Source organism: Petromyzon marinus, chromosome 64 (genome assembly GCF_048934315.1).
Source record: "Petromyzon marinus isolate PM22_M1 ecotype Great Lakes invasive population chromosome 64, UKy_Petmar_22M1.pri1.0, whole genome shotgun sequence".
Classification (NCBI taxonomy): Eukaryota; Metazoa; Chordata; class Hyperoartia; order Petromyzontiformes; family Petromyzontidae; genus Petromyzon; species Petromyzon marinus.
The window spans coordinates 2938042-2963438 of NC_133730.1; the positions used below are offsets into that span (position 1 = coordinate 2938042).

Below are 25397 nucleotides of genomic sequence, written 5' to 3' on the forward strand. Positions count from 1 at the left end.
GTGGGTCGGTGGGTTGTTGGGTGGGTCGGTGGGTGGTTGGGTCGGTGGGTGGGTGGATCGGTCGGTGGGTCGGTGGGTTGGTAGGTGGGTGGGTGGGTCGGTGGGTTGGTGGGTGGGTCGGTGGGTTGGTGGGTGGGTCGGTGGGTGGTTGGGTCGGTGGGTGGGTCGATGGGTTGGTGGGTCGGTGGGTTGGTGGATAGGTGGGTCGGTGGGTCGGTGGGTCGGTAGGTGGGTGGGTCGGTGGGTGGGTGGGTCGGTGGGTCGGTGGGTGGGTCGGTGGGTGGGTCGGTGGGTTGGTGGGTGGGTGGGTCGGTGGGTGGGTCGGTCGGTCGGTAGGTGGGTCGGTGGGTAGGTGGGTGGGTCGGTGCGTGGTTGGGTCGGTGGGTGGGTCGGTGGGTCGGTGGGTGGGTCGGTGGGTTGGTGGGTGGGCCGGTGGGTTGGTCGGTGGGCATGCTGGCGTTCGTTAGCTCGCCGAACCTCCCGCTCGATGCGAAGGATCTTGGAGGGCATCGTCGTGGCGGACCGCCGGGGGGGGGGGGGGATTGTTTATTTTTTTATTTTTTGGTCGCATTTTCACCGCGCTCGCCAGCGTGGGTCGGGGGAAGGCGGGGGAGCATAGATGTGAGAGTGCATAAGTACAGTACAGTAATACCCCGATTTACGTCTCCCCACGTTTACGTCGTTCCGCAAACTGCGTCGTCGCTTTGTTGTTGGCAGCGCTACCCGATTTGCGTCGCCTCCACCCCACGCTCACGTCGCTCACGGCATCGTCCCTTCTTTCTCGTTATACGTCGCCTCTCAGCCTTCGCCTCCACCACTACCTACGACTACTACTACCCTGTCAATCGCTTCGATGTAATACGTCGTTTCGACATTCGCCATCGCAACCTTTCAGGAACGCATTCCCCCACGTATACGGTACAATGGATATTTTTTTTTATTCTCTAGAGCGCCACGCAGCAGCATGCAATGCAACGGTGTTATTACACGCGGTGATGATCACCCCAAGCCAAGAGCCATACAGTCTCAAAATCCTGCTTTGGGCTTCTTAGATCAGACGCCGATATTGGGCACATTCCGGCCTATTTGCTGATAGGCACGTAGCATATAAAGAGAGACTTGCAAACAAAATATTACACGGTTCAATCTGTGGAATTGTAAAATTGTCACCGAGAGATTAATGCAGATGGGATTTTAGATAAGTTCATTGTTGGATTTGTGCGATGGTTTTTTTCACACCTCGTTTTCAAACCCTTGTGACCATCTCTGAAAATGCATTTATTATATTTATGTAAATAATATACACTCTGGTTTTTTTTTATTCCAGTCCAAGCCGAAAAATCCAAGCATCCCCTGGGGTGCCGTGCATTAAGTGAAAAAAATATATAATCCAAGATACATTTCAGATGATAGAAGCAGCAGCAGCAGTTTCAATTTAAATATTGTGAGTTTATATCACAGCTGGAATTATCTCAGCCCCATCATCAACATCAGTAATCCATCATTATCAATCATTGTTACCATCATCCATCAATGTTCCATGATTCCATCCATCAAATATAATCCACGCATCCATCACTCATAATCCATCAATCACCCGTCAATCTTCCCTCCACCATCCATTGATCAGTAGTAAAGATCCATCCATCAGTGTAACACGTGGGCTTCGCGACCAATATTATACACAATACAGGTTTTTGGGTTAGATCGTCCACAATATAAATTTGTCGTGAAGCCCGTTTACTCTCCAACACGCCGTTGTGTGCTGAGCTAGTAACTAATTAGCGCGTTTTGTTTACGCTGCAAACCTTACTAATTGGCTGTGTCGGGTGGTGGCTGGTTTAACGACACACATTTTGATTTACACGAACTAACCCCAAAAAACCTATATTGTGGATCAATCCATCGGTCAAACATCGGAGCTGTAAGAATGAACTCAGCTTCGACTCGTGGAAGCGGCACCACAAAGTGTTTGTCGCACGGAGAGACTCGGTGCCTGCCACAGGCCCCCTCGGAGTTGACTCTGAAAGCGCCGGTGGACCCAAGCACCGCCCGGACATATTCGGGCATTGCGGAAATTCAATGCAGGAGTTACTGCACGATCCACCTCGTCACTGCATTAAGGCGGCAAGCAAAATCCACGATACCTCTTGCCGACGGTGGTGACAAGTAGTCATGTGCCCACTGAAAGTCTATCAGTGACACGGGGAAATATTGGGCGAGACATTAAGCCTCGACTCAGCAACTGAAACGAATGCCGTGTCACGTTAACGCAGAGATAAGGCGTCGGGAGTTGTACACTCCAGTAATTGATTAAAGAAGCGGATAATGACTTTTACAATTATTATAATGCCCTTTTATCCAGCGAAAGCCCCGCTGAGTCTCAAGACTCGTTTTCAGGAGAGCCCTGTCACGGGATTTGTTTGACAAATACCGCGAACGAGTGATCGTCACGTGCCGGGAGAAACGCGAAGTGCCGGGAGGAAACCCGCGCAGCCACAAACCAGAATCCCCACGCGGGTTCAGTCGTCCTTGTTGCTTCACTGCCACCTCCAGGCCATCACCGCCACGATCCACCACCAAGCAGCCAGCACCTCTCGTGACATCTCCCGAGTGCCCCAGGGCGATGCCCATCCAAGCGCTAACCGGCCGCGAACCCGCCTCGGCTTCTGCACATCGGACGAGATCGGCGCACGCTCGGGCTAAAGGAAATATTTCGCGCCGTGACGCGCGTCAACGATGGGCTGAATGTTCCCTGGTCGATTAAAAGGCGTGCCACGGTTGTGTAATCATTTATTTCCTTACTTTTAGAAGTGCACGAATTATTCCCCTCCCTCCTCCCCCGTGACAGAAAATAAAAACCCCGCGTCATTTTGCGGCCCCTTGTCGATCCGCTGCTGGATGAAGGCCTCCCCCATCACATCGCCGCGTGGGTCACTGCGCTCGTTAGAACCTCGAGCACGGCAAGGCCACGGTGGTTGAACGGTGGAAAGCTCCCCCCCGCCCCCCCTTCTCCCCCTTCCGTTCACTGGTTCGGAAAAACCCCACGGCGTTTGGCAAACCGTAGCGCCTTCGGCCCGGCGGCGGCGGCGTGGCACGCGCGACCCTGCCGCAGAGAGTCGCGTTTGGAACCCACGGGGCCGCCCCGGTCAACGCTGCGCGTGCGTGTGTAACGACGACGCGGCCTGGCCGTTCGCTTCGAAGTGCACGTCAACGGCGCTGGCGAGAGAGACTCGGTTGGTGGGTTGGGGCCATTGAGCAGATTTGTCAAACTCGCAACAACAAACAAAAAAAAAAACCCACTCTGCGCGTCGCAAACTCCTCTTCGATTGCGACGGAACGCAACGGCAGCCATCGCATCGCGCGTCGTACTGGCCGACAGGCACGCGAGCAGACTGACGCCCCAAGGCACCCTGGCAAGCGAGAGCCTCGCCGCGTGTCTGGCGAGCTCTCATCTCGACGCCGGTGTTATCCACCCTCCGGGAATTGAATGAATCGCTGCGTCACCTCTGCAACCCCCCCTCCCACCACCCACCACCCACACTCCCGCTACCCATTCACCACCACCAGCGGAATTTCCCGATTCTGTGTGGGTGAACTCATGTTTTTTCGACTTAAAACTTTCGTGACTGCAGGAATTCATATTATTTGACTTCACCGAGAGAACCGAAGAATACTCATGTTTGTCGCGCGTTTGCTTTCTTGTCCTGTTCCCGCGCACCTCCCGTTAGCACGGCTGGCAGCAAACGGTGCGGAAATAAGTTAAACGTACACACGTACGTACGCACGTTTATATATATACACACGCGAACGCACTTATCTAAGTGACAAGTGATCTTGCCCACGCGTACGCTCGCGCGTGCCCAATGTCGAGTCCGTGCAAGTGTTCCCGCGACGAGCAGAGGCAGCGGCGTTGCTGCTGACTGCGTGTGCAGGCGGTGCACCTGCACGGGGGGACTGGAGCTGCGCCCGGGGGCTACGAAGGAGAGCGGCGCACGACGAAGCGTTTGTAGTCACAGGACGCGCGCCGGTCCGCCTCGCCAGTCACAGCGCGCCGTGTACATCGCAGCAACAGCAGCAGCGCCATCGTCATCATCGTGTCTGACGTTCCAGTGCCCTGCTGCAGTCTTAGCCAAGGGGGATCCTCACTCCCCCCCCCCCCACGCCAGGCAGTCTTAGCCAAGGGGGAATCCCCCCAGGCAGTCTTAGCCAAGGGGACCCCCCCAGGCAGTCTTAGCCAAGGGGACCCCTCCCAGGCAGTCTTAGCCAAGGGGGGATCCCCCCCAGGCAGTCTTAGCCAAGGGGACCCCTCCAGGCAGTCCTAGCCAAGGGGACCCCTCCAGGCAGTCCTAGCCAAGGGGACCCCTCCCAGGCAGTCTTAGCCAAGGGGACCCCCCCAGGCAGTCCTAGCCAAGGGGACCCCTCCCAGGCAGTCTTAGCCAAGGGGGAATCCCCCCCAGGCAGTCTTAGCCAAGGGGACCCCCCCCCCCAGGCAGTCTTAGCCAAGGGGGAATCCCCCCCAGGCAGTCTTAGCCAAGGGGACCCCCCCAGGCAGTCTTAGCCAAGGGGACCCCCCCAGGCAGTCCTAGCCAAGGGGACCCCTCCAGGCAGTCCTAGCCAAGGGGACCCCCCCCCCAGGCAGTCTTAGCCAAGGGGGAATCCCCCCCAGGCAGTCTTAGCCAAGGGGACCCCCCCCCAGGCAGTCCTAGCCAAGGGGACCCCTCCAGGCAGTCCTAGCCAAGGGGACCCCCCCCCCAGGCAGTCTTAGCCAAGGGGGAATCCCCCCCAGGCAGTCTTAGCCAAGGGGACCCCCCCCCAGGCAGTCCTAGCCAAGGGGACCCCTCCCAGGCAGTCTTAGCCAAGGGGACCCCCCCAGGCAGTCCTAGCCAAGGGGACCCCTCCCAGGCAGTCTTAGCCAAGGGGACCCGCCCAGGCAGTTCTAGCCAAGGGGACCCCTCCCAGGCAGTCCTAGCCAAGGGGACCCCTCCCAGGCAGTCTTAGCCAAGGGGACCCCCCCAGGCAGTCCTAGCCAAGGGGACCCCCCCAGGCAGTCCTAGCCAAGGGACGCCCCCCCCCCCCCCACCAGGCAGCTGTCCCATGGTACAGGCAGCAGCCGCCCTCCAGGGGGCATGTGTCTGCCAGTAGGGGTCGGTGGTGTCCGGGAGAGCAAGACGAGGGAGGGGCGGGCTCCTTCACAGCGTCATGAGGTCCTCCTCCACCTTGACGGCCTCGCTCTCCTTCTGGAAGTGCACGGGGTGGAGCATGTCTCGGGCTCTCCTTAGGATGTTCCTGCTCTGCCTCTACAGCGGCGAGGGGACACGGGGAGAGAGGGAAGGAGAGAGGGAAGGAGAGAGGGAAGGAGAGAGGGAAGGAGAGAGGGAAGGAGAGAGGGAGGGAGAGAGGGAAGGAGAGAGGGAGGGAGAGAGGGAAGGAGAGAGGGAAGGAGAGAGGGAAGGAGAGAGGGAGGGAGAGAGGGAAGGAGAGAGGGAAGGAGAGAGGGAAGGAGAGAGGGAAGGAGAGAGGGGTCGGGGGAGATGAATGGCACGAGGTGCGATGGGATCACAACGAGATCCCGCGATGGATGATCGATCCGGCCAGGTGGCTCCGCAAGCTCCGTTTAGCGCGGTGGGCTACGTGCGGTGCGAAAGAAGTTCAACGTGCATACTAATACAGAGAACCATAGACTCACACAGTGACCCATAGACTCACATACACACCCGTAAACTCGCACAGTGACCCATAGACTCACATAGACACCCGTAGACTCACACAGAGACCCATAGACTCACACAGAGACCCATAGACTAACACACAGACCCATAGATTCACACAGAGACCCATAGGCTCACACAGAGACCCATAGACTCACACACAGACCCATAGACTCACACAGAGACCCATAGACTAACACACAGACCCATAGATTCACACAGAGACCCATAGGCTCACACAGAGACCTATAGACTCACACACAGATCCATAGACTCATACAGAGACCCATAGACTCACACAGAGACCCGTCGACTCTCACAGAGACACATAGACTCACACAAAGACCCATAGACTCACACAGAGACCCATAGACTCACACACACACCGATAGACCCACACACAGACCCATAGACTCACACAGACACCCATAGACTCACACAGAGACCCATAGACTCACACAGAGACCCATAGACTCACACAGTGACCCATAGACTCACATAGACACCCGTAGACTTACACAGAGGCCCATAGACTCACACAGAGACCCATAGACTCACACAGAGACCCATAGACTCACACAGAGACCCATAGACTCACACAGAGACCCATAGACTCACACAGAGACCCATAGACTCACACAGAGAACCATAGACTCACACAGAGACCCATAGACTCACACAGAGACCCATAGACTCACACAGAGACCCATAGACTCACACAGAGACCTATCGTTTGTCGACCTTCCCACGCACCTCCGCTTAACACGGTTGTCCATGTGCAATGCGCAAGAAGTTCAACATACAAACATACATAAGTGGCGGTGACGTCACCACGACGCTTGTGCCAGGCCATGTGCACCTTGAGGCCACGTGAAGTGTCGAACGCCCGCGGGCAGGAGGTCACGGGGCAGACCCAAGTGCCACGGGTCGACTGACTGAGATGACTGAGATGACTGGCTGATGCACCACCTGTGCCCCCTACTGTGCCAACTTGCTGTGCTTTAGCCACCCGGCGCTCCGCTCGTTGTTGTGAGCGTCGCTCCTCCGCCCTCCGTTGTTGTTGGAGGGCGACTGCCTCCAACTGCCCAGTAGCGCCCTTCACGAGCCTCCTCCACAGAGGCCGATCTTGACACCGCTGGTACCAGTCATCGGCAAGTCCACTCAGCTCCACGTCCTCCTGTACCACGTCACTCCATCTCTTCTCTAGCCCGTGCCGCGCCCGTTTAGCCCCCTCGATCCGGCCGAACAAAAGCTGTTTCGGCATGCAGTGGCTGGGCATGCGGGCTACATGACCCAGCCAACACAGCCTTGCCTGCTGGAGGAGCTCACCGATGGGACCGTACACACATGCACACATACAAATATACATACGTGCAAACAAACATACACACGTACACACATACACACGTACAAACATACACACATACAAACATACACACGTACAAACAAACATACAAACATAAACACAAACATACACACTTACACACATACACACGTACACACGTACACACATACACACGTACACACATACACACGTACACACACAAACATACACACATACACACGTACACACACACAAACATACACACATACACACGTACAGACACACAAACATACACACATACACACGTACACACGTACACACATACACACGTACACACGTACACACACACACAAACATACACACACACGTACACACATACACATGTACACACATACACACATACAGACACACAAACATACACACATACATACGTACACACGTACACACATACACACGTACACACGTACACACACACACAAACATACACACACACGTACACACATACACATGTACACACATACACACATACACACACACAAACATATACACATACACATATACACACGTACACACACACAGACATACACACATAGATACACATATACACACGTACACACATACACACGTATACACATACATACACACATGCAAAAATACACACGTACAAACAAACATACAAACACACAAACATACACACATACAAACATACACACGTACAAACATACACTGGTACAAACAAACATACAAACACACAAACATACATACACACATACAAAAATACACACGTACAAACAAACATACAAACACACAAACATACACACATACACACAAGGTTGCGGATCCTGGTTGGTGGTGTTTAACTCTGACCACCATCGGCTCTGCGGCTCTTTAAATGAGTACCACTAAGAGGGGACTTCAACAGCGGTTGTCTCGTAGATTGACTCGGCCACGCACCATAGCAAGGTGGAATTCCCACCGCTGGTGCCAGGGACATCGATGGGAGATGAGCGTGAATGCCTCAAAGCTCATCTGAGCAGGACATCACTCTAAAAAAATAAATCATGATCCAATACTGGCGCCGTGGTGGCTAGGAGATGTTAACTACCTCGCCTGGTATACAGAACGGCATGGGTTCGATCCCGACCCTGACGCCAGCTGTATATTTGGAGTCTGCGTGTCTCTCTCTCTCTCATCATCATCACGGTGGCTAGGAGATGTTAACTACCTCGCCTGGTATGCAGAACGGCATGGGTTCGATCCCGACCCTGACGCCTGCTGTATATTTGGAGTCTGCGTGTCTCTCTCATCATCATCACGGTGGCTAGGAGATGTTAACTACCTCGCCTGGTCTACAGGAGGTCGTGGGTTCGATCCCGACCCTGACACCTGCTGCTGTATATTTGGAGTCTGTGTGTCTCTCTCTCTCATCATCATCACGGTGGCTAGGAGATGTTAACTACCTCGCCTGGTCTACAGGAGGTCGTGGGTTCGATCCCGACCCTGACGCCTGCTGCTGCTATATATTTGGAGTCTGCGCGTCTCTCTTTTCCCGTGGTCGCGTGGATTGTTTTTCTCCGGGGCCCTCCGGTTTCTCCCTCGTCATTTAGAATCAACGTCACGTATTTAGAACATTTGGCTGCTATAATTGTCCACGTGGTGACAATCCACTTTCGTTGAGCTGTCATTTGCGATAGCCAGGTGGCTTCTGAAAAAAAGAGCTATACAGCTCAGTGGGGGCTTCATCTGTTAAAAACGAAAAATAGTTTAACGGTTGTAGTGCTCGTGGAAACCTATGGGGGTTAAATGCGATCGTCGGTCCGACTGTGATTTTCGGGTGCTACCGCGGCGTCACTCGGGCGTGATGTCTGACGTTTCGGACCGTGCGCTCGGAGCCTCTCGAGGCACCAGCGACGTTTAGATTCAGATTTTTTTTTGTCGTCGCAAAAAACGAACCCGCAGGTTTCAGACTGACGACGCATCGGAAGGTACATTATAACTGCTCTTGTTATTTTGTTTGTTGTTATTAAATATATATATACTCCAATATATATATATTTTTTGTTCAACCAATACGTGCAAGCGAAGGAGCCCTCTCCGGAGTTTATCATTAACATTCTCGCGGCGATGCTGTATGATCTCTCATCACAGATTAGGACATTGGAAGCTCCCTCCGCTGATGTGTTTTTGATTTGCCCCCCCCCCCCACCACACAAGAAAATAATAATTCACACGCGTGCCTTTGTAAAAAAAATATAAACCCCTTTAACCCTGAGGGGACAGGGGGCATCGATATAATGAAAAAGGGTTCTCATTACTGCTCGTAATTAACTGATTGCAATCGCGGCAATAACGGTGATGGTTAACAGAGATGAAAAATAACAGCGGTTTATGGGCGACATTTTTTTCATTATTTCATTTTAAAAAATTTTACGACCGCGTAGGTTGTCTTTGTGTTTTCGGGTCGGCACGATGTCCGACGTTTCGCTCCACGTGCTCGCTGGGGAGGGGGGAGGGAGCTTCTTCAGGGTCCGAATACAGTTTTATTTAACACGTCTCAATAGCGGGTGGATTCCGTCAACGGGTGTCTTTTCCCTGGCGAAGCGAGCGCTGGAGGAGGAGGGGGAGGAGGAGAAATTACCAACAAAATTTAGTTGCTGGAGACGTAGCTCCCAGTGCGTGGGAGCGGAACGTCGGACATCGCGCGGACCAACTGACAGCGGTACCGCCCGAAAACAACAACAACAATAAGAACAACACATCTCGTGGGAGTAGGTGTGGCGTTTCATCGATTTTTTTAAAGAGAGGGACAATGCCTTCGATGGACATCGTTGACAACTCGACGTCAGAAAATATACTCGGCTTGATTTGTTTCCCGATATGATCACAGCTCTTCAATCCTCGATGTTTACAGGTGTTATCGGTCAATCCTTTCCCGTTCCGATGACGTACAGTACGTCATCAGATTTTCTTCTGACTCCATTTTGATGACGTACGTACGTGGCAAAAATAACAAGAGTACGTACGTGTACGTCGTAGGAACGGAATCGACAAGTAAAAGGTCATGCGGGAGGGTGTGTGGCACAGTTTGGCGCCAGCTATCAGAGCGTGGTCGCGTCGCTACGGTTCTCTGCCGCGAGTAACAGTGTCTTTAAAAACAGCCGCTCGACTACGCCTCTCTGAGTAAAATAAACGCTGAGCCGCCTGCGCGTTCCGAGATTCAGCGGTCAACGGAACAGCAGCCCGGCAACTTGCAGGCGTTCACGTGCGGGAGGACGCCGCGTCCCTCTCCCGGATATGATCGCAATCATGAAGCAATTTTAGGTTAAATCTAAAAACTTCCTTTTTAAACTTGCTTTTACTTTTATAGTGTTTTTTTTTTACGTGCAATTTTGTTTTGTATGGAAATTGCTTCGATTGTTCTTGCGATTTAGTATTTTAACAATGTTTTGCTTTTACCTGTAAAGCATTTTTAATTGCATCTTTTGCACGAAATAGTGCAATAGAATATGAACAAAGCACATTTCCCCAAAATGTCCACGTTACAAAATGATCACCATCGCGATGTCGGCAGGCCACCTCTCCCACTCACCGCATCCACCAGATCGGACGACGCCTCCTCCGTCTTCTCCTCCTCCTCCTCCTCCTCCGGTGCCACCACCGCCGGGGTCGACGTCAGCCGGCTCTCCACCATGCGGGCGCCACGGCGGTAGCTCCTGCGCTCGGCCCACGCCTGGCGCGACGCGCGGGGGATCACGTCCAGCGGGTTGCCGCCGGCCTCCCCCGCCGCCGCCCCTCCCCGCGGCCTGCAGATGGCCACGAGGGCCTTGAGCTCGGAGCGAAAGCTCTCGTTGAGCCAGCAGTAGATGAAGGGGTTGTAGCAGGTGCTGCTCATGGCCAGCCAGTGGAAGGCGAAGTAGATGCCGTTGTTGGTCTGGATGGCCTGGCTGGAGAGCAGCACCACGTAGCAGTTGAGCGGGAACCAGCAGACGGCGAAGACCACCACCACGAGCATGAGCATCTTGATGGTCTTCTTTTTCTTGCGCCGGTGGGCCACGTACTGCTCGGTGGTGACGTCGCCGATGGCGTTGCGCAGCCACAGCTTCTTGGCGACGGTCACGTAGGCCACGGAGACGATGAGCAGCGGCAGCACGTAGAGCAGCACAAAGGTCGCCTGGTCCAGGGCCTTCCACACCACGTCGGCCGGCTCCGGGAACGACAGCACGCAGAGGCTCCTGAAGTTGCCCTTGCTGGGAGAGAACGCGCGCACGGCTCGGTTTTTCACTCGTTCGCTCGCTCGCTCGCTCAGTTTCGTTCCGAGTGTCGTTCGCTCGTCCGCCTGTTCGGCAAGCGGCCAATCGAATTCGGGGTCGCCGCCAGGTTCGTGGCGCGGTCCGCTAATCCGCCGGGCTACCGCTCCGTCCGCTGCGGCTTGTTGTACACAACAACAGCAGCCGCAATTCGCAACCACGGTGCCCGTGCCAGGCCAGGTGCACGTTGAGGCCACGTGAAGTGTCGAAGGCTCGCTGGCAAGAAGTCACCGGGCAGACCCAGCAGGTGCCACGGGTTGACTGACTGAGATGGCTGGCAGATGCACCACCTGTGCCCTACACAGGCATAGGCAAACAGCAACCCCGATAGCAGTAACACACTGTCGGGGCATGTGGCGATGATTAACATCGCACCAGGTACTCATTTAAGGCTGAGTTGACCTAGCGGGGGTCCAGTACTGGTTCAGTATGCCACTGGTGCTGGTGGCTGTGAGCGGCTTCCTAGCGTGGTGGGCGAACCGCTACACTACAGATCCCCCACTATTATTATTATTATACACAACACACAGCGTTGCACAGATACATAATTCATCACATCGTCATGTATCTTCTTTTGGTTCTTTCGGTAAAGTCACGTAGAATGAGAATAAAATAATAAATTGATAAAATAACACAATAATATTCTCACGACGTTTCAGCCACAACACAAGCGGCCTTCATCAGGTGAAGGGACGAGACTGTCTGGAGGACAGCGCTGGAGTGAAAAAGCCACCCTCAGATTACGACCTTTAAGCTTAGAGTCGCGGCATCTCTTCAGAAAGGTGAGAGACTCGATTAGTTGAGCCTTCTTATCCCGGAGTCTGTTGAATGATCTTAAGGTTGTGTGGAATCCCTCTCCGTAGACAGTCTCGTCCCTTCACCTGATGAAGGCCGCTTGTGTTGTGGCCGAAACGTCGTGAGAATATTATTGTGTTATTTTATTTTATCAATTTATTATTTTATTCTCATTCTACGTGATTTTACCGAAAGAACCAAAGAAGATGAATCCTTGCAGTCACGAAAGCTTTAAATCGAAATTTAACCGCCTCTACGGAGAGGGATTCCACACAACCTTAAGATCATTCAACAGACTCCGGGATAAGAAGGCTCAACTAATCGAGTCTCTCACCTTTCTGAAGAGATGCCGCGACTCTAAGCTTAAAGGTCGTGATCTGAGTGTGGCTTTTTCACTCCAGCGCTGTCCTCCAGACAGTCTCGTCCCTTCACCTGATGAAGGCCGCTTGTGTTGTGGCCGAAACGTCGTGAGAATATTATTGCGTTATTTTATTTTATAAATTTATTATTTTATTCTCATTCTACGTGACTTTACCGAAAGAACCAAAGAAGATGAATCCTTGCAGTCACGAAAGCTTTAAATCGAAATCGTCATGTATTTTCTTTAAGTGTATATTGAAGGCGACTGAGTATTAGAGAGAGAAAAACAAAACAAATTCTCTTGCCTTTTAAAAGAATTTTTTTTAAACATCAATAAGCAGCCGCTATCGAGGAGTACAAAAAAATAAATTGCTATTTCCATTTCATGAAAATGATATTACAATGAAAAAAAAACGTTAATTTGACGCACAGCGCTGAGGCAAAAGGCAAAAAAGTTTCCCTCCGTTTCTCTGAAATCCACCGAGAGTCAATCGGCCCCCAAGGCGAAAGTGAACGGGCGATATATTGGAACTGGTCTTGCGCCTCCCCTAGGTTGACTCAGCCTTAAATCAGTACCGTACCTGGAGCGGTGTGTTGGGGGAGACAAAGGCGGCCGGGCGTGGTGTTGGGCCACCCACCCGCTCATGTGCTGTGTCGGCCTTCGCAGGTGCTACTCGCTAGCAGCACTTGCCCCAACGGTGTGGTTAAAAGCCTACACGGGGGATTTGTACCTTTGCTATAAACGTACAGCAATACCCCGATTTACGTCACCGCCTTTGACGTCGTTTCGCAAACTGCGTCGTCGCTTTAATGATTAACACCGCTGTACAACTCGCGTCGCCTGGACCCCCCCACACTCACTCTCACGTCGCCAACAGCATCGTCCCCTCCTTTCTCGTTATCCGCCGCCTCTCAGCCTCCACCACCACCACCATCACCTCGACTGCTATCCTGAAAGTCGCTTCGATTCGCGTCGTTTCGATTATTCGTTGTAACGCCTTTCAGGAACGCATCCCCCGACGTAAACCGGGGTGGGGGGGGGCATTGCCGTTCATGCAGTTATCAGGATGTGCAAATATCAGTGTTCGAATGTCTGTGCTTTAACACAGAAGGGGTTATCCATAATATAGGTTTTTTTGGGGTTAGATCGTGTAAAGATAAATGTGTCGTTCAACCCACCACCACCACCCGGCACAGCCAATTAGTAAGGCTTGTCACGTAAACAGAACGTGCCAATTCGTCACTAGTACAGCACGCCGGTGTGTTGGAGAGCAAATCCACAACATTTACCGTTGTGCTGTACTAGTAACGAATTGCCATGTTTTGTTTACGTGATAAGCCTTAATAATTGGCTGTGTCGGGTGGTGGCGGGTTGAACGACACATTTATATATTTACACGATCTAACCCAAAAACCTCTATTTTGGATAATATTGGTGGCGAAAGCCTGCTACGACGTGTTAAACAGAAGGGGTTTATGTTGTTGTTTTTTTAGCCCCCCCCCCTCTCTCTAGCAATCGAGTTGGATTTTTTATTTGGCCTTCGTTCAGGCAGCCGTTTCATTGCGGGGTCAATCCGCTCAGCGTGTTTATGAAAAATCAGCGCTTGCGGAATTGCAGCCCCCTCCGGCAAAGAGCGGCCACTTAAGAAAACACGGGTCACGCAGAACCGCCTTGCAGCGTATAGGAATAATATTGTTTTCGGAAAGGCGCATGTCCAAAAACGTGGAGGGATACGCACCAATTGGGCACTACCGCGGAAAGATCAAAGTAGAGATTTGTTGATTTGAAGCTTTCGTGACTGCAGGAATCCATACTCTTTGGTTCTTTCGGTAAAGTGTGATGACGGACGCTTGTGTTTCGCCCGAAATGTCGTGATTAATTTTATTTTATACCTACGTGACATTAGAGATTTGTTATTTTTTTTATTTTTATCTTCTATCTATTACGATTGCAGAGCACAGACCAAAAGGTCTTACCATGCCACAGAGGCAGTGGCGGACAGCACCGCTGTATTTAAGTTGCAACAGATAAGCGTTAACAGGTTTCTTGGATTGAGCGATGTTATAAGAACGCGGGGACAAGAGACGATGGGAAAGGAATTAATAAATACATAGTCTGAATTCCGACCATCGAGCTATGCGAGGGATGACGCTGGAAGATAATTGAGGTGACCTGCAGTGTGGTGCGTAGGTGGGTGAGTGAGTAGGTGAGCATGGGGAGCGGTAGTGTAGCGGTTAGCGCCACGCTGCGCTATGGAACCCGGTGACCTGAGTTGGATTCTCACTCACGGCCAACATCGTTGTCGAATATCTGAACAGGTCCTGGGGCTCGGCCTCAAATGCGGACCTCGCGCAGTGTGTAAACATCGCCGCTAGAGAGACAAAGGCGGCCGGGCGTGGTGTTGAACACTTACCCTCTCGTGTGCTGTGCCGGCCTTATAAGGTGCTCGCTAACAGGACTTGCCCCAACAGTCTGGTAAAGGCTATACAGGGGATCTTTGTTTGTGGTTGAATGAGGACATGGGCGGACGAACGAGCAATTGTTGTGATCTGCGGCATGGTGGATGAGCCGAAACAGTCAGTCTGGTCGACCCGAGTCATCAACATGGGTGGAGGAATCAACGAGACCCGTCCACAGGAACAGCAACCATGGTATTCATCACCTGATGAAGGCCGCTTGTGTTGCGGCCGAAACGTCGTGAGAATTTTATTGTGTTATTTTATTATTCTCATTCTACGTGACTTTACCGAAAGAACCAAAGAAGATGAATCCTTGCAGTCACAAAAGCTTCAAATCGAAAAGCAACCATGGTAGTAGCGACATCAGAGTGACAGAGAGACGGACTGGCCCTCGCTGACTAAGTGACTCGAACGCGGCTGCTCAGGGTTAGGCGATTCAGCGCCTGCGGTGGCTGGAACACCGCCGGCTGCGCCGCGCTTCCTCGCCTCTCCGGATGAGCCCACTTCGTGCGGCTCGTAGCGCAGAACCTTTTCAAGCAATCCGCGTGCTCACGCAATTCACCCCGGGTATGAGACCCTGGCGGGCCGGCTTGAATTTACAAGCAGCCTGTGCCTAATTTGGAAGATACTCCCAGCGGCCCGCCCGCCCCTACAACATCGCAACGTCGCTTCCTACTCAGGGACTGCAACACATTCGCAGGCCGATGCTGCATATCAGAATGTTCAATGAGGCTGCAGGAAGGAGGAATCCGATAAGCTGCGAAGCTCTCTTCTCACAGATGTCCAGTACGGGGCGAGTTACAACAACAGCAAAACAGGACGAACAACGAAAGCTATAGGAGTGCACAAAAGAGAAAAGGGTAAGCCAGTCATTAAAGACGAATGAACAATATGCGCATTGTTTAAGTCTCATTTATCAAGCGTGTGCAAGGCAGCAAAGGAGCGGTCCATAAATGACGTCACGCGATTTTGGGCGATTTTGACCCCCCCCCCTTCGTCAGACGGCGTCACAAAAAAGTCAGACCCCCCCGCCTCAAATATGACGTCACAAAGCTCTGCCCCCCCCCCAAAACCATATTTCCATTTTGAAAATAAAACATGCTTTAAATCGCTTTAAACTATTGTCATTGTAGTGCGTATTTAATGTGGTGCTGCACTCTGATGTTGTAGGAGTGTTGTTATAACACAATTTGTGTTGTAATAACAATTCTAGATTTATGTAAAGTTGTACATTTCTCAACCCCCCCTCCGTCGTCACACATCGTCACAAATGTCTGACCCCCCCCCCCCCCTCCTAGGTGCGTGACGTCATTTATGGACGGCCCCAAGGATAAGAACAAATCAGCCCCCCAGACCACGCCGAGATAACACCACGCATGAGCATCGACAAAATGGCGCGTTCACATTGAGCGATCGATAGTACCACAGGTAAGCATCCAAATTACTGATCACATGTGCAATTGTGTCTGCTCGCTGCATCCAGCACCAATCTTCTGCTGCGGGATATGTTTTTTTTTTGCAGGAATATTTACAACATTACGGGAGGAACCACTCCGAGGCGTTGGAGGTGCTGCATTTAAATTGAGCTGCATCAGGACAGCTGCCACGGGCGAGGGGGGGGGGGAGGTCCCCTTGGCTTGGACTGCCGTAGGGCCATGCAGTGCGTTGAGAGGAGGCGTTCGGTGCTTTTGAGCTGCAGGCCACCCTATGAATGCAAAACCTTACATCCCAATGTCGGCGTTTCCCGAAGTAGTTCGATGTTTCGCGAGCGCGAACAGGCGGAGGCAACGCAATCACGACGGGAACTGCCGGGCAGCGACGGACGATAGAACGCCTTGCAGGAATGAGGCTGCAGAGTCGAAGGCTCGAGACAAAAATGAGCAAAACAAAAGTCGCGAGCAAACAAGTTCACGAACGGGGCAATTCGCGGCACATCTCCCCCGCGAATGGTTGGGCTACGTTACGGTGCGAAGGAAGTTCAGCAAACACGCAATCAATGGACAGTTAAATACTCAAGCCAAATTGGTGCGATTGTGGCATATGCAGCCCAGACTATGGACCATGTTATAGACACATAGAGACAGTTAGAGACTCAGAGATATATACAGATGCATTAAACCTACAGAGACAGGTAAAGACTCAGAGACCCACGGAGATACATTAAACCCATAGAGACGCATAGAGACAGAGATACCCATAGAGTTACATTAAACTAATAGAGACACATACAGACTCAGAGGCCAATGGAGATACATTAAACGCATAGAGACACATAGAGACTCAGAGACCCATGGAGATACATTAAACCCATAGAGACACATAGAGACTCAGAGACCCATGGAGATACATTAAACCCATAGAGACATAAATTTTGATTTAAAGCTTTCGTGACTGCAGGGATGCATATTCTTGGTTCTTTCAGTAAAGTCACCACGTAGAAGGGAAGCAATAAAATAATAAAAATATAAAACAATAAAATTTTCACGACGTTTCGACTGCAACACAAGCAATCATCATCAGGTGTGAAAACCACAGCAAGAAAATTTGGACCGTGTAACATAGAGACATGTAGAGACTCAGAGATATTTAAAGATAGCTTAAACCCCTAGAGACACTAGAGACTCATAGATATATAACGATGCATTAAACCCATAGAGACATGCACAAACTCGGAGATACACAGAGAAACATTGAAGACACAAGCCACAGCAGTGGCCATGGAACCCAAACTACGGACCGAGTAGTAAACTCACTGTGGTCTGGGCTCCTTCAACGGAGGAGGAGGAAACAGCGAAACGACACAAACGCTCACTCCTCTCTCCTGAAGCCCTCTCGTCGTGGCCATCGGCATTGACCTTCAGCCTCTGAACCTTATTGCCACGACTCGCGAGAAGAGAACGAAACAATCGGAACATCCATCGGTGGGACGAACGCAGGAGACACGGCAGAATGTTACGATGGTTATTGAAGGCAGGCCAAGATGGACGTGATGGCATAATGAGGCTGAGATAAAAGAGGCTATCGGCTTTTGGAAAGGTGAAGGGGCAGCCACGTACTTGCCCGCTCACGTCACTGCCGGCAGAAATGTGTCCAGTTGAGGGAGCTCAAAAGAGCCCCTCCAGAGTGTATTTGGCCTACTCTTCCACACCAGCCAGACATATTGGAGGGGTCGGGAGTACACACACTTCATATCAACTACCGATCGACTGACCGTGGCGTCGCCACGTACTGTACGCTGCTGGGTGGCATGAGGCGGCGTGGGGGTGGTCACCTGCACCCATTGTTTCAAACTGCCATGCCAGAAGGTCGAACCGGTGACCTCTGGATCGCATTTCCAGTGTGTGAACCATGACCCCACGCGAGTCTCTAGCCTTACAAATGTAGCGGACATTCTCCTCACCAACAAGCGGCGACAGGTTGCAGTCAGTTTATTACACCTACTCTATCACATACAGCTCCCTCCATCCACAGCTCCCTCCATCCATAGCTCTCTTCTCATCCATCTCTCTCCTTCATCCACAGCTCCCTCTTTCCCCCATGCACAGCTCCCTCCATCATCTCTTTCTCTCTCATGCATCCAAAACGCTCTCCTTCATCCAAAACTCTCTCCTTCATCCAAAACTCTCTCCCTCATCCACAGCTCTCTGTTTCATCCACAGCTCCCTCCACCCACAGCTCCCTCCTTCACCCACAGCTCCCTCCTTCATTCACAGCTCTCTCCTCCTCTCGTCACACCTCCGACGTGTCCTCTTATCCCCCCGGTCTCCTCTCCATATTCCCCCTCATCCCTGTCACCTCACTCCCAGCCACCAATCACAAATCGTCCCCTAATCTTAAGCCACCAATCCCCTTTCTTCGTACCAAGGGGTTACTCCCGAGCAATTAGGTGCAGGGATTGTGGAGTGGGTCGGCAATGCTAATGCTGTGGGAACTGTTTTTTGAGGACCGTTTCACAATCATAAATAAAAAAAGTCACCACCTCACGCTGACGAGCATGGTAAAGTATAGTCAAACAACCCTTGTGACCGACAATGGCATGAGAAGAAGCCCCCTTCATCCAGCAGTAAATTGAGACAGGGCTGGAAATTAACGTTAATACGGTTAAGTCATTTATATTTTAACAAGTGTCAGACCCTTTGAATTGTAAGTCATTAAGTGGCTTTAAAATGGCCAGTGGCTTTGTCCCGAAAATTATGAAAACGGAGTAAATATTCCAGTGGATCATGGTGTGAAAGCAGATGCATAATTTAATCTGTTGTTTTGTTTCTGTTTTCATGTGGAAAGTTCCTCACGCGCGACATGCAAGTGTAATGTAACGTAATATTCTGTCGGCCATGTTGCCTTTATCGCACACAATTTCCACGACAAAAGCCCCTACAAAGGATAACATTTCATAAACCGTTGAACAACACACTTTGAAACCCCCTCTCTTTTATCTCGCACAATACAAAAAAGCTCTTCGAGCATGATGTTTGTTAATTTGCTCACGATATTCATTCGCGAAGGCGCAGGAACAGGTAATGGCAGAGGTGCTGAACCTGCCATCGCTCGCTGCCGCCACTGCTGGCGAGAAGGGGGCCTCGACTGAAGGGAGCTGTATAGCTTGGCCTACTCTTCCACGTTGGTCAAAACCTGCGTCTGCCACCCAGAATATTCACTTAAAACCATCTGCAGTGTACACACACATACACACCTGCTGCGAACGATGTTGCAGAGGGGGACCATTTTTTTCTCATCAGCTTTAGCCAAAAATAATTTGATCATCTATTTTTTCGTTTTCAGAGGCTTGTAAAATACATCGTGGAAAACAAGACATCGGAAGGAAAACATCCATATTCTTGGTTCTTTCGGTAAAGTCACGTGACTTTGCCAAAAGAACCAAGAATATGAATCCCTGCAGTCACGAAAGCCTTAAATCGAAACATCCATGTTGTGATGTTGTCTGAGAATGAGGCTGAGTTGACCTTGAGGAAGCCCGAGACCAAAACATCGATGCTACTGCTGTCTCGTCATCTGTGCAAAAGAGCTTTACAGCTCATCGGATTCCTCCAGTATAAAAAAAGGAATTCTGATTCTGATCGTTTTTACGCCTCCCTTAAAGTTTTTTCGACATATTATTGCTCTGAATATATTCGAAACTATGTATTTTGGCCTAGAAATCAATCAATAAAAATGTGTGTGTATATATATGCAGTTACAAGGACCGGTTCAGATATCGCCCATCACCGAGGCCAGCCATAGCAACTGGTTACTTAGCGCTTTGCGCCAAACAACTACCCCGCTTCCCACACTACATCCCATTCATCAGTCGAGGGAATTTGACTGCGTATGCACGTGTCCCTGTGATGGTCTTAGAACAAAACAAAAAAGACACACACAAAAACCAAACGGCTCCATTACAAATGCAATTATCACCTGGCGTACCATGTCCGTATCTCGCGAATTATCCTACAATTAAATTAAATGTGTGTAAACACACACCCACATATCTCGGAGATGAGGTGAAAAGCCTCGGATTTATTTCGCACGAACGGGTGCAATTGTTTTGTCGAAAGTAGACGATCAAAAAAATCTCGCTTTCGCGCATTGTGGAAACGCTCATCAATACGCAGAGAGGATGATCGAAAACCCCACGACTGGATTTAAAGGAGGTTGGTCCTATACATGAGTCACGGGCATTAAAATTCAACTCACGCGAGAAAAGAAATCCATTCCTGCTCTGAGAGGTTAGTAACAATCCTTCAGCAGACGTCATTGGGTTGTGAAAAGCAGAGACAAATGTCTTATTGTGACAAGAATATATTTGTCCAGAAGACAAACGACTATCCAAAAATATAGGGCAAAGTGTCCCTGAAATGCTCTATTTACGAATAACCATATTCATTTTATACTGCCATGTGCCTGCTACCTGGTTGAAAACTCGTTTCTTTAAGAACTGCTTTTTGTGTGCTTAGTTTTGTTGTCCTTCCCCCGTATCTCCCATGAGCACGGTTTGGCTAACGTACGGCTGCGAAGGAAGTCGAACGCACGTACACACGTGCGTTCGAATCGTTCAGAGACACGGTCACGAACGAGACTAATACATGGGGGGGTAAAAACATTGCTTGAACAAAAACGGAAAAGTGCAGAAATAAGCACAGACAGACGCACGGATCGCAATGACCACGTGGATAGGCAAAACGAGGATCAGAGTTTTAGAGATCGCACGCAGACCCCCGGGGTTCAAGGAGGCATTCAAACGTACTCTTTGGTTCTATTGGGGAAAAGTCACGTAGGTGAAAATAAAATAACAAAAGGACGTTTCGGCCACAACACAAGCGGCCTTCATCAGGTGAAGGGACGAGACGTCTTTTTGTTATTTTATTTTCACCTACGTGACTTTACCCAATAGAACCAAAGAGTATGGATCCTAGCAGTCACGAAAGCTTTAAATCTAGCATTCTTACGTCTCGGCGGGGTCGGGAAGTACGCGAGCTGCTGGCCGGGCCAATGGTCAGGTGGAGCGATAGAGTGATGGAGTGATGATGGAGTGATGGTGGAGTGATGGAGGAGCGATGGAGGAGCGATGGAGTAATGACGTGATGATGGAGTGATGTAGCGATGGAGTGATGATGGAGTGTTGATGGGCGTGGTGTTGGCCACCCACCCCCTCGTGCGCCGTGCCGGCCTTCATAGGTGCTCGCCAACAGCACTTGCCCCAACAGTCTGTTAAGGCTACACGGGGGATCTTTATCTTTTATCCATGCGCGCACGCGCGTGTGTGTGTGTGTGCCGTGCCGGACTTTGCAGGCGCTTGCTTAACAGCACTTCGCCTGCACAGTTTTATGCAGCTAACACGGTGGGAGGGACCTTTGTCTCTGGTCCCGATGCACGTGACGAGTCACCACCATTGGCTTTATCTCCGCTAAACAATCAGAAAAAATATTTAGCATAACAACAAAAAACCCCGTTGTACCCCTGAAATGATATATCACTATGTAACACAGTTTTTTGATCCTGGGTAGTAAGCGTTATTTCGTAATTTCTTGTGCCTAAAAAGTATAGAAAACGGCTATTATTCCCCACAAACTTTGCTTTTGTGGACCAGGACAGCGATATTTTGAAATTTACCTAATTTCACTGAGCACGAGGACGTTCACATAAAGTCAGAAAAAAACAACATATGAATCAAAATTAACATGTATTTAGACTAAAGTAATAAAAAAATGACTAGTTTCGTTACACAGTGTATTCATCGCAGGAATTTTAACAATCGCGTCATTTTTTTTTAATAACAAAGGCCCCCCCGCCCCACAAAAATTATTGCGATGAAGACTAATAATCATACTGGGTTAATGATTGCTAGGCTTTAATTAAAATTCTCACCACCATTACGAACATAATGGGATTCCTTAATCCAGCACCGCAAATGCTTATAATTAAATACGTCCCTTGTGTATATATATAATTTCGTTACAAATGCCCAATGACTCATTGGATCACGATTCAATGAGTCACGTGCAAGGCACACCGACTAATCCACTGCTGGATGAAGGGGACCCGTTCCACATGCACCGTGCGCGTCATGCGGGACTCATTTGACCATACTTCACCACGCCGGTCAGTGCGGGAATGCGAAGGCGGAGAGTGCCAGACGTGGGGAGCATGGAAGTACACTCCAACAATGGAGATCGCTGCACTGCCCTCTGCTGCCTACCACATAGGGGCCGTCCATAAATGACGTCACGCGATTTTTGACTCCCCCCCCCCCCTTCGTCACACGGCGTCACAAAAAGTCAGACCCCCCTCAAATATGACGTCACAAAGCTCTGACCCCCCCCCAAAACCATATTTCCATTTTGAAAATAAAACATGCTTCAAATCGCATTAAACTATTGTCATTGTAGTGCGTATTTAATGTGGCGCTGCACTCTGATGTTGTAGGAGAAAACATTTATTAAAAAGTCTATTTAATTAAGTAGAACGTGTTGTCTATGTTTATTCAAAGTTGCGCATTTTGATGTGACGTCACATTTCTCAACCCCCCCCCCCCCCCCATCGTCACACATCGTCACAAATCTCTGACCCCCCCCCCCCCAGGTACGTGACGTCATTTATGGACGGCCCCATAGCCCCACAGAAGCAGTCAATGCCCTCCGCATCAACGGTGGTGGGACTTCCGTCCAACGACGTAATGATGAGTCTGCGGATCGTAAATAATATAAATATAATACAAATAATATAAAGGATATAACATTAATACAATGGTACAATAATATAAATAATAATATAAATCATACAAGTTTGTTTAATGTCATCAATAATTTAAGTCTTCTTTGGTTCTTTCGGTAAAGTCACGTAGAATGAGAATAAAATAATAAATTGATAAAATAACACAATAACATTCTCACGACGTTTCGGCCACAACACAAGCGGCCTTCATCAGGTGAAGGAACGAGACTGTCTGGTGGGACAGCGCTGTGAGAATATTATTGTGTTATTTTATTTTATCAATTTATTATTTTATTCTCATTCTACGTGACTTTACCGAAAGAACCAAAGAAGATGAATCCTTGCAGTCACGAAAGCTGTAAATCGAAATAATTTAAGTGTTTATAAAACGGATACAATTGCACCACCACGCTATACTGTACTGTTTTCATTGTAAAGTATGTTCACTTTAAATGCCATTAAGATTTGCACTTACAGTATAAATGCATATAAATGCATTCAAAGTAATATAAACGATAACCATTGTAAATATGTCACGAGTCTCGAAAATAATTACATTCTGAGAGCGAACGGTTCGGATAAGGTCGTAATTACGGCAGTGGCCAGCAAGTGACGGGAGTTCAGCAGGACGAGAACGCGGTGCCACGCGTCACGACAAACCAAACTTTTCTGTCATGGTAGCCTCCACCACCCGACACAGCCAACCAAGTTAGCGGGATGGAGGGTCGGGAGACATGCAACCATGGACCAAGGAGGCCATCGCCACGGCAAGATTAGACGGGGAGCCGGATTCCAGAGGGGTGCGAAAGGTTAAACATATATATATATATATGCCTTTTGGTGTCCTCTGCTTTAACGCCGCTTGAGACGAGGCTCAAAAGAAAGCTGTCTCTGGTGTGGACCAATCAGTTTCAAGGACAATTCATGTATTATCAGAGTATGTTTTTTTTGTTTGCATTCTGACCTCAAGCATTGTGGTTAATGCTGTAACATGTTTCTACGTAAAGGGTTCAGTTTTGTTGCCAGAAAAAAGGGGAAAAACTATTCTTAGGAAGAAAATAAATGCTCGTTGAGGTCGCCTCTCGTGTTTTTTTTTTCAATGTCAGACGTGCTTTGGTTATATCCCTCTCTCCTCTTGTCATCCCTTCCCCCTTATTATTATAACAACAATAAGTTGCACTTTCACATTTCGGTGGGACCCACCTTGTTTGGTTGGGGGTAGCGAGCCTGCTTCCCCCATCCTTCTACAGCCCCCCCCCCCTGCTTTTCATAACGGGGTTGGCTTCATGTTGACGGTGTGTGTGTGTGTGCGTGTTACGAGTGTGAGTGTGTTACGTGAGTGTGTGTGCTACGTGTGAGTGTGTGTGTGTTACGTGTGTGTGAGTGTGTGTGTGTTACGGTTCTGGCTCCTGCCATCATAAGGGGTGGACAGTCCCTCTACTCGGGGCAGCAGACTGTCAAACAACAGGGTGTGGTTCTTCTTATGAACAAAAGAATGAAGGGGGCGTGGGAGCGTGGCGGTGAGGTGTGGGAAGCTGTAAGCCCCAGGCTACTTTGGGCTCGCCTTCCCATCAATCGGAGGCGAAGAGTGGTGATCGTGGTTACTTATGCCCCCACCAAAGACGAACATCCGTGGAGGGATGCAGGCAAAGCCGATGAGTCAGATGCCTTCTATGACCTCCTGTCACAGGTGCTGGCTAAAGTGGCCCCTCGGGATAGAGTCATCTTGTTGGGTGATTCAATGCCCGAGTGGGTCATGATGCTGGCACCTGGTCTGGAGTGATTGGAGGGCATGGGCCAGATCAGCTCAATAACAACGGTAGGAGGCTGCTAGATTTTTGTGCAGCCCATGGGCTTGTAATTACCAACACGCTGTTCCGGCATCGGCGCATCCACACAACATCATGGATGCATGCCGGGTCCAAGCAAGAACATCTGCTGGACTACATAGTGACGGACCAGCGGATGCGAGCCCATGTCCTTGACACCATGACCTACCGTGGAGGTGATCTGCCCTCTGACCATCGACTTGTCATCTGTAAGATGCGCCTGCCATTCTTCCGCTCCCGTGGTGGGTGTATACCCAGGACCCCATTCCAACCTAAAGTGGCCTGGTCTCAGTTATCTGCTGAAAGTTGCAAGCGAGAATTCCATCATCGCCTGCGGCTGGGGTTGGCATCATCCCCCACTCCTCCGGATGTCGAGGGTAAATGGGCGAGGTTTAGGACT

General features: G+C 50.3%; 1 protein-coding gene across 1 annotated transcript in view; it reads right to left on the reverse strand.

Moving 5' to 3' along the window:
* Positions 1–1434: 1434 nt before the first annotated feature.
* LOC116956249 (G-protein coupled receptor 83-like) overlaps positions 1435–25397 on the reverse strand; it is a 54631-nt gene continuing 30668 nt past the window's right edge. Inside the window, exons 4-5 of the mRNA XM_032977691.2 lie at positions 10625–11282; positions 1435–5300 (exon numbers count right to left, since the gene is read on the reverse strand). Of these exons, the coding sequence (XP_032833582.2) occupies positions 5193–5300; positions 10625–11282 (766 nt within the window). The 3' untranslated portion in view covers positions 1435–5192. The remainder of the gene's footprint in view (positions 5301–10624; positions 11283–25397) is intronic.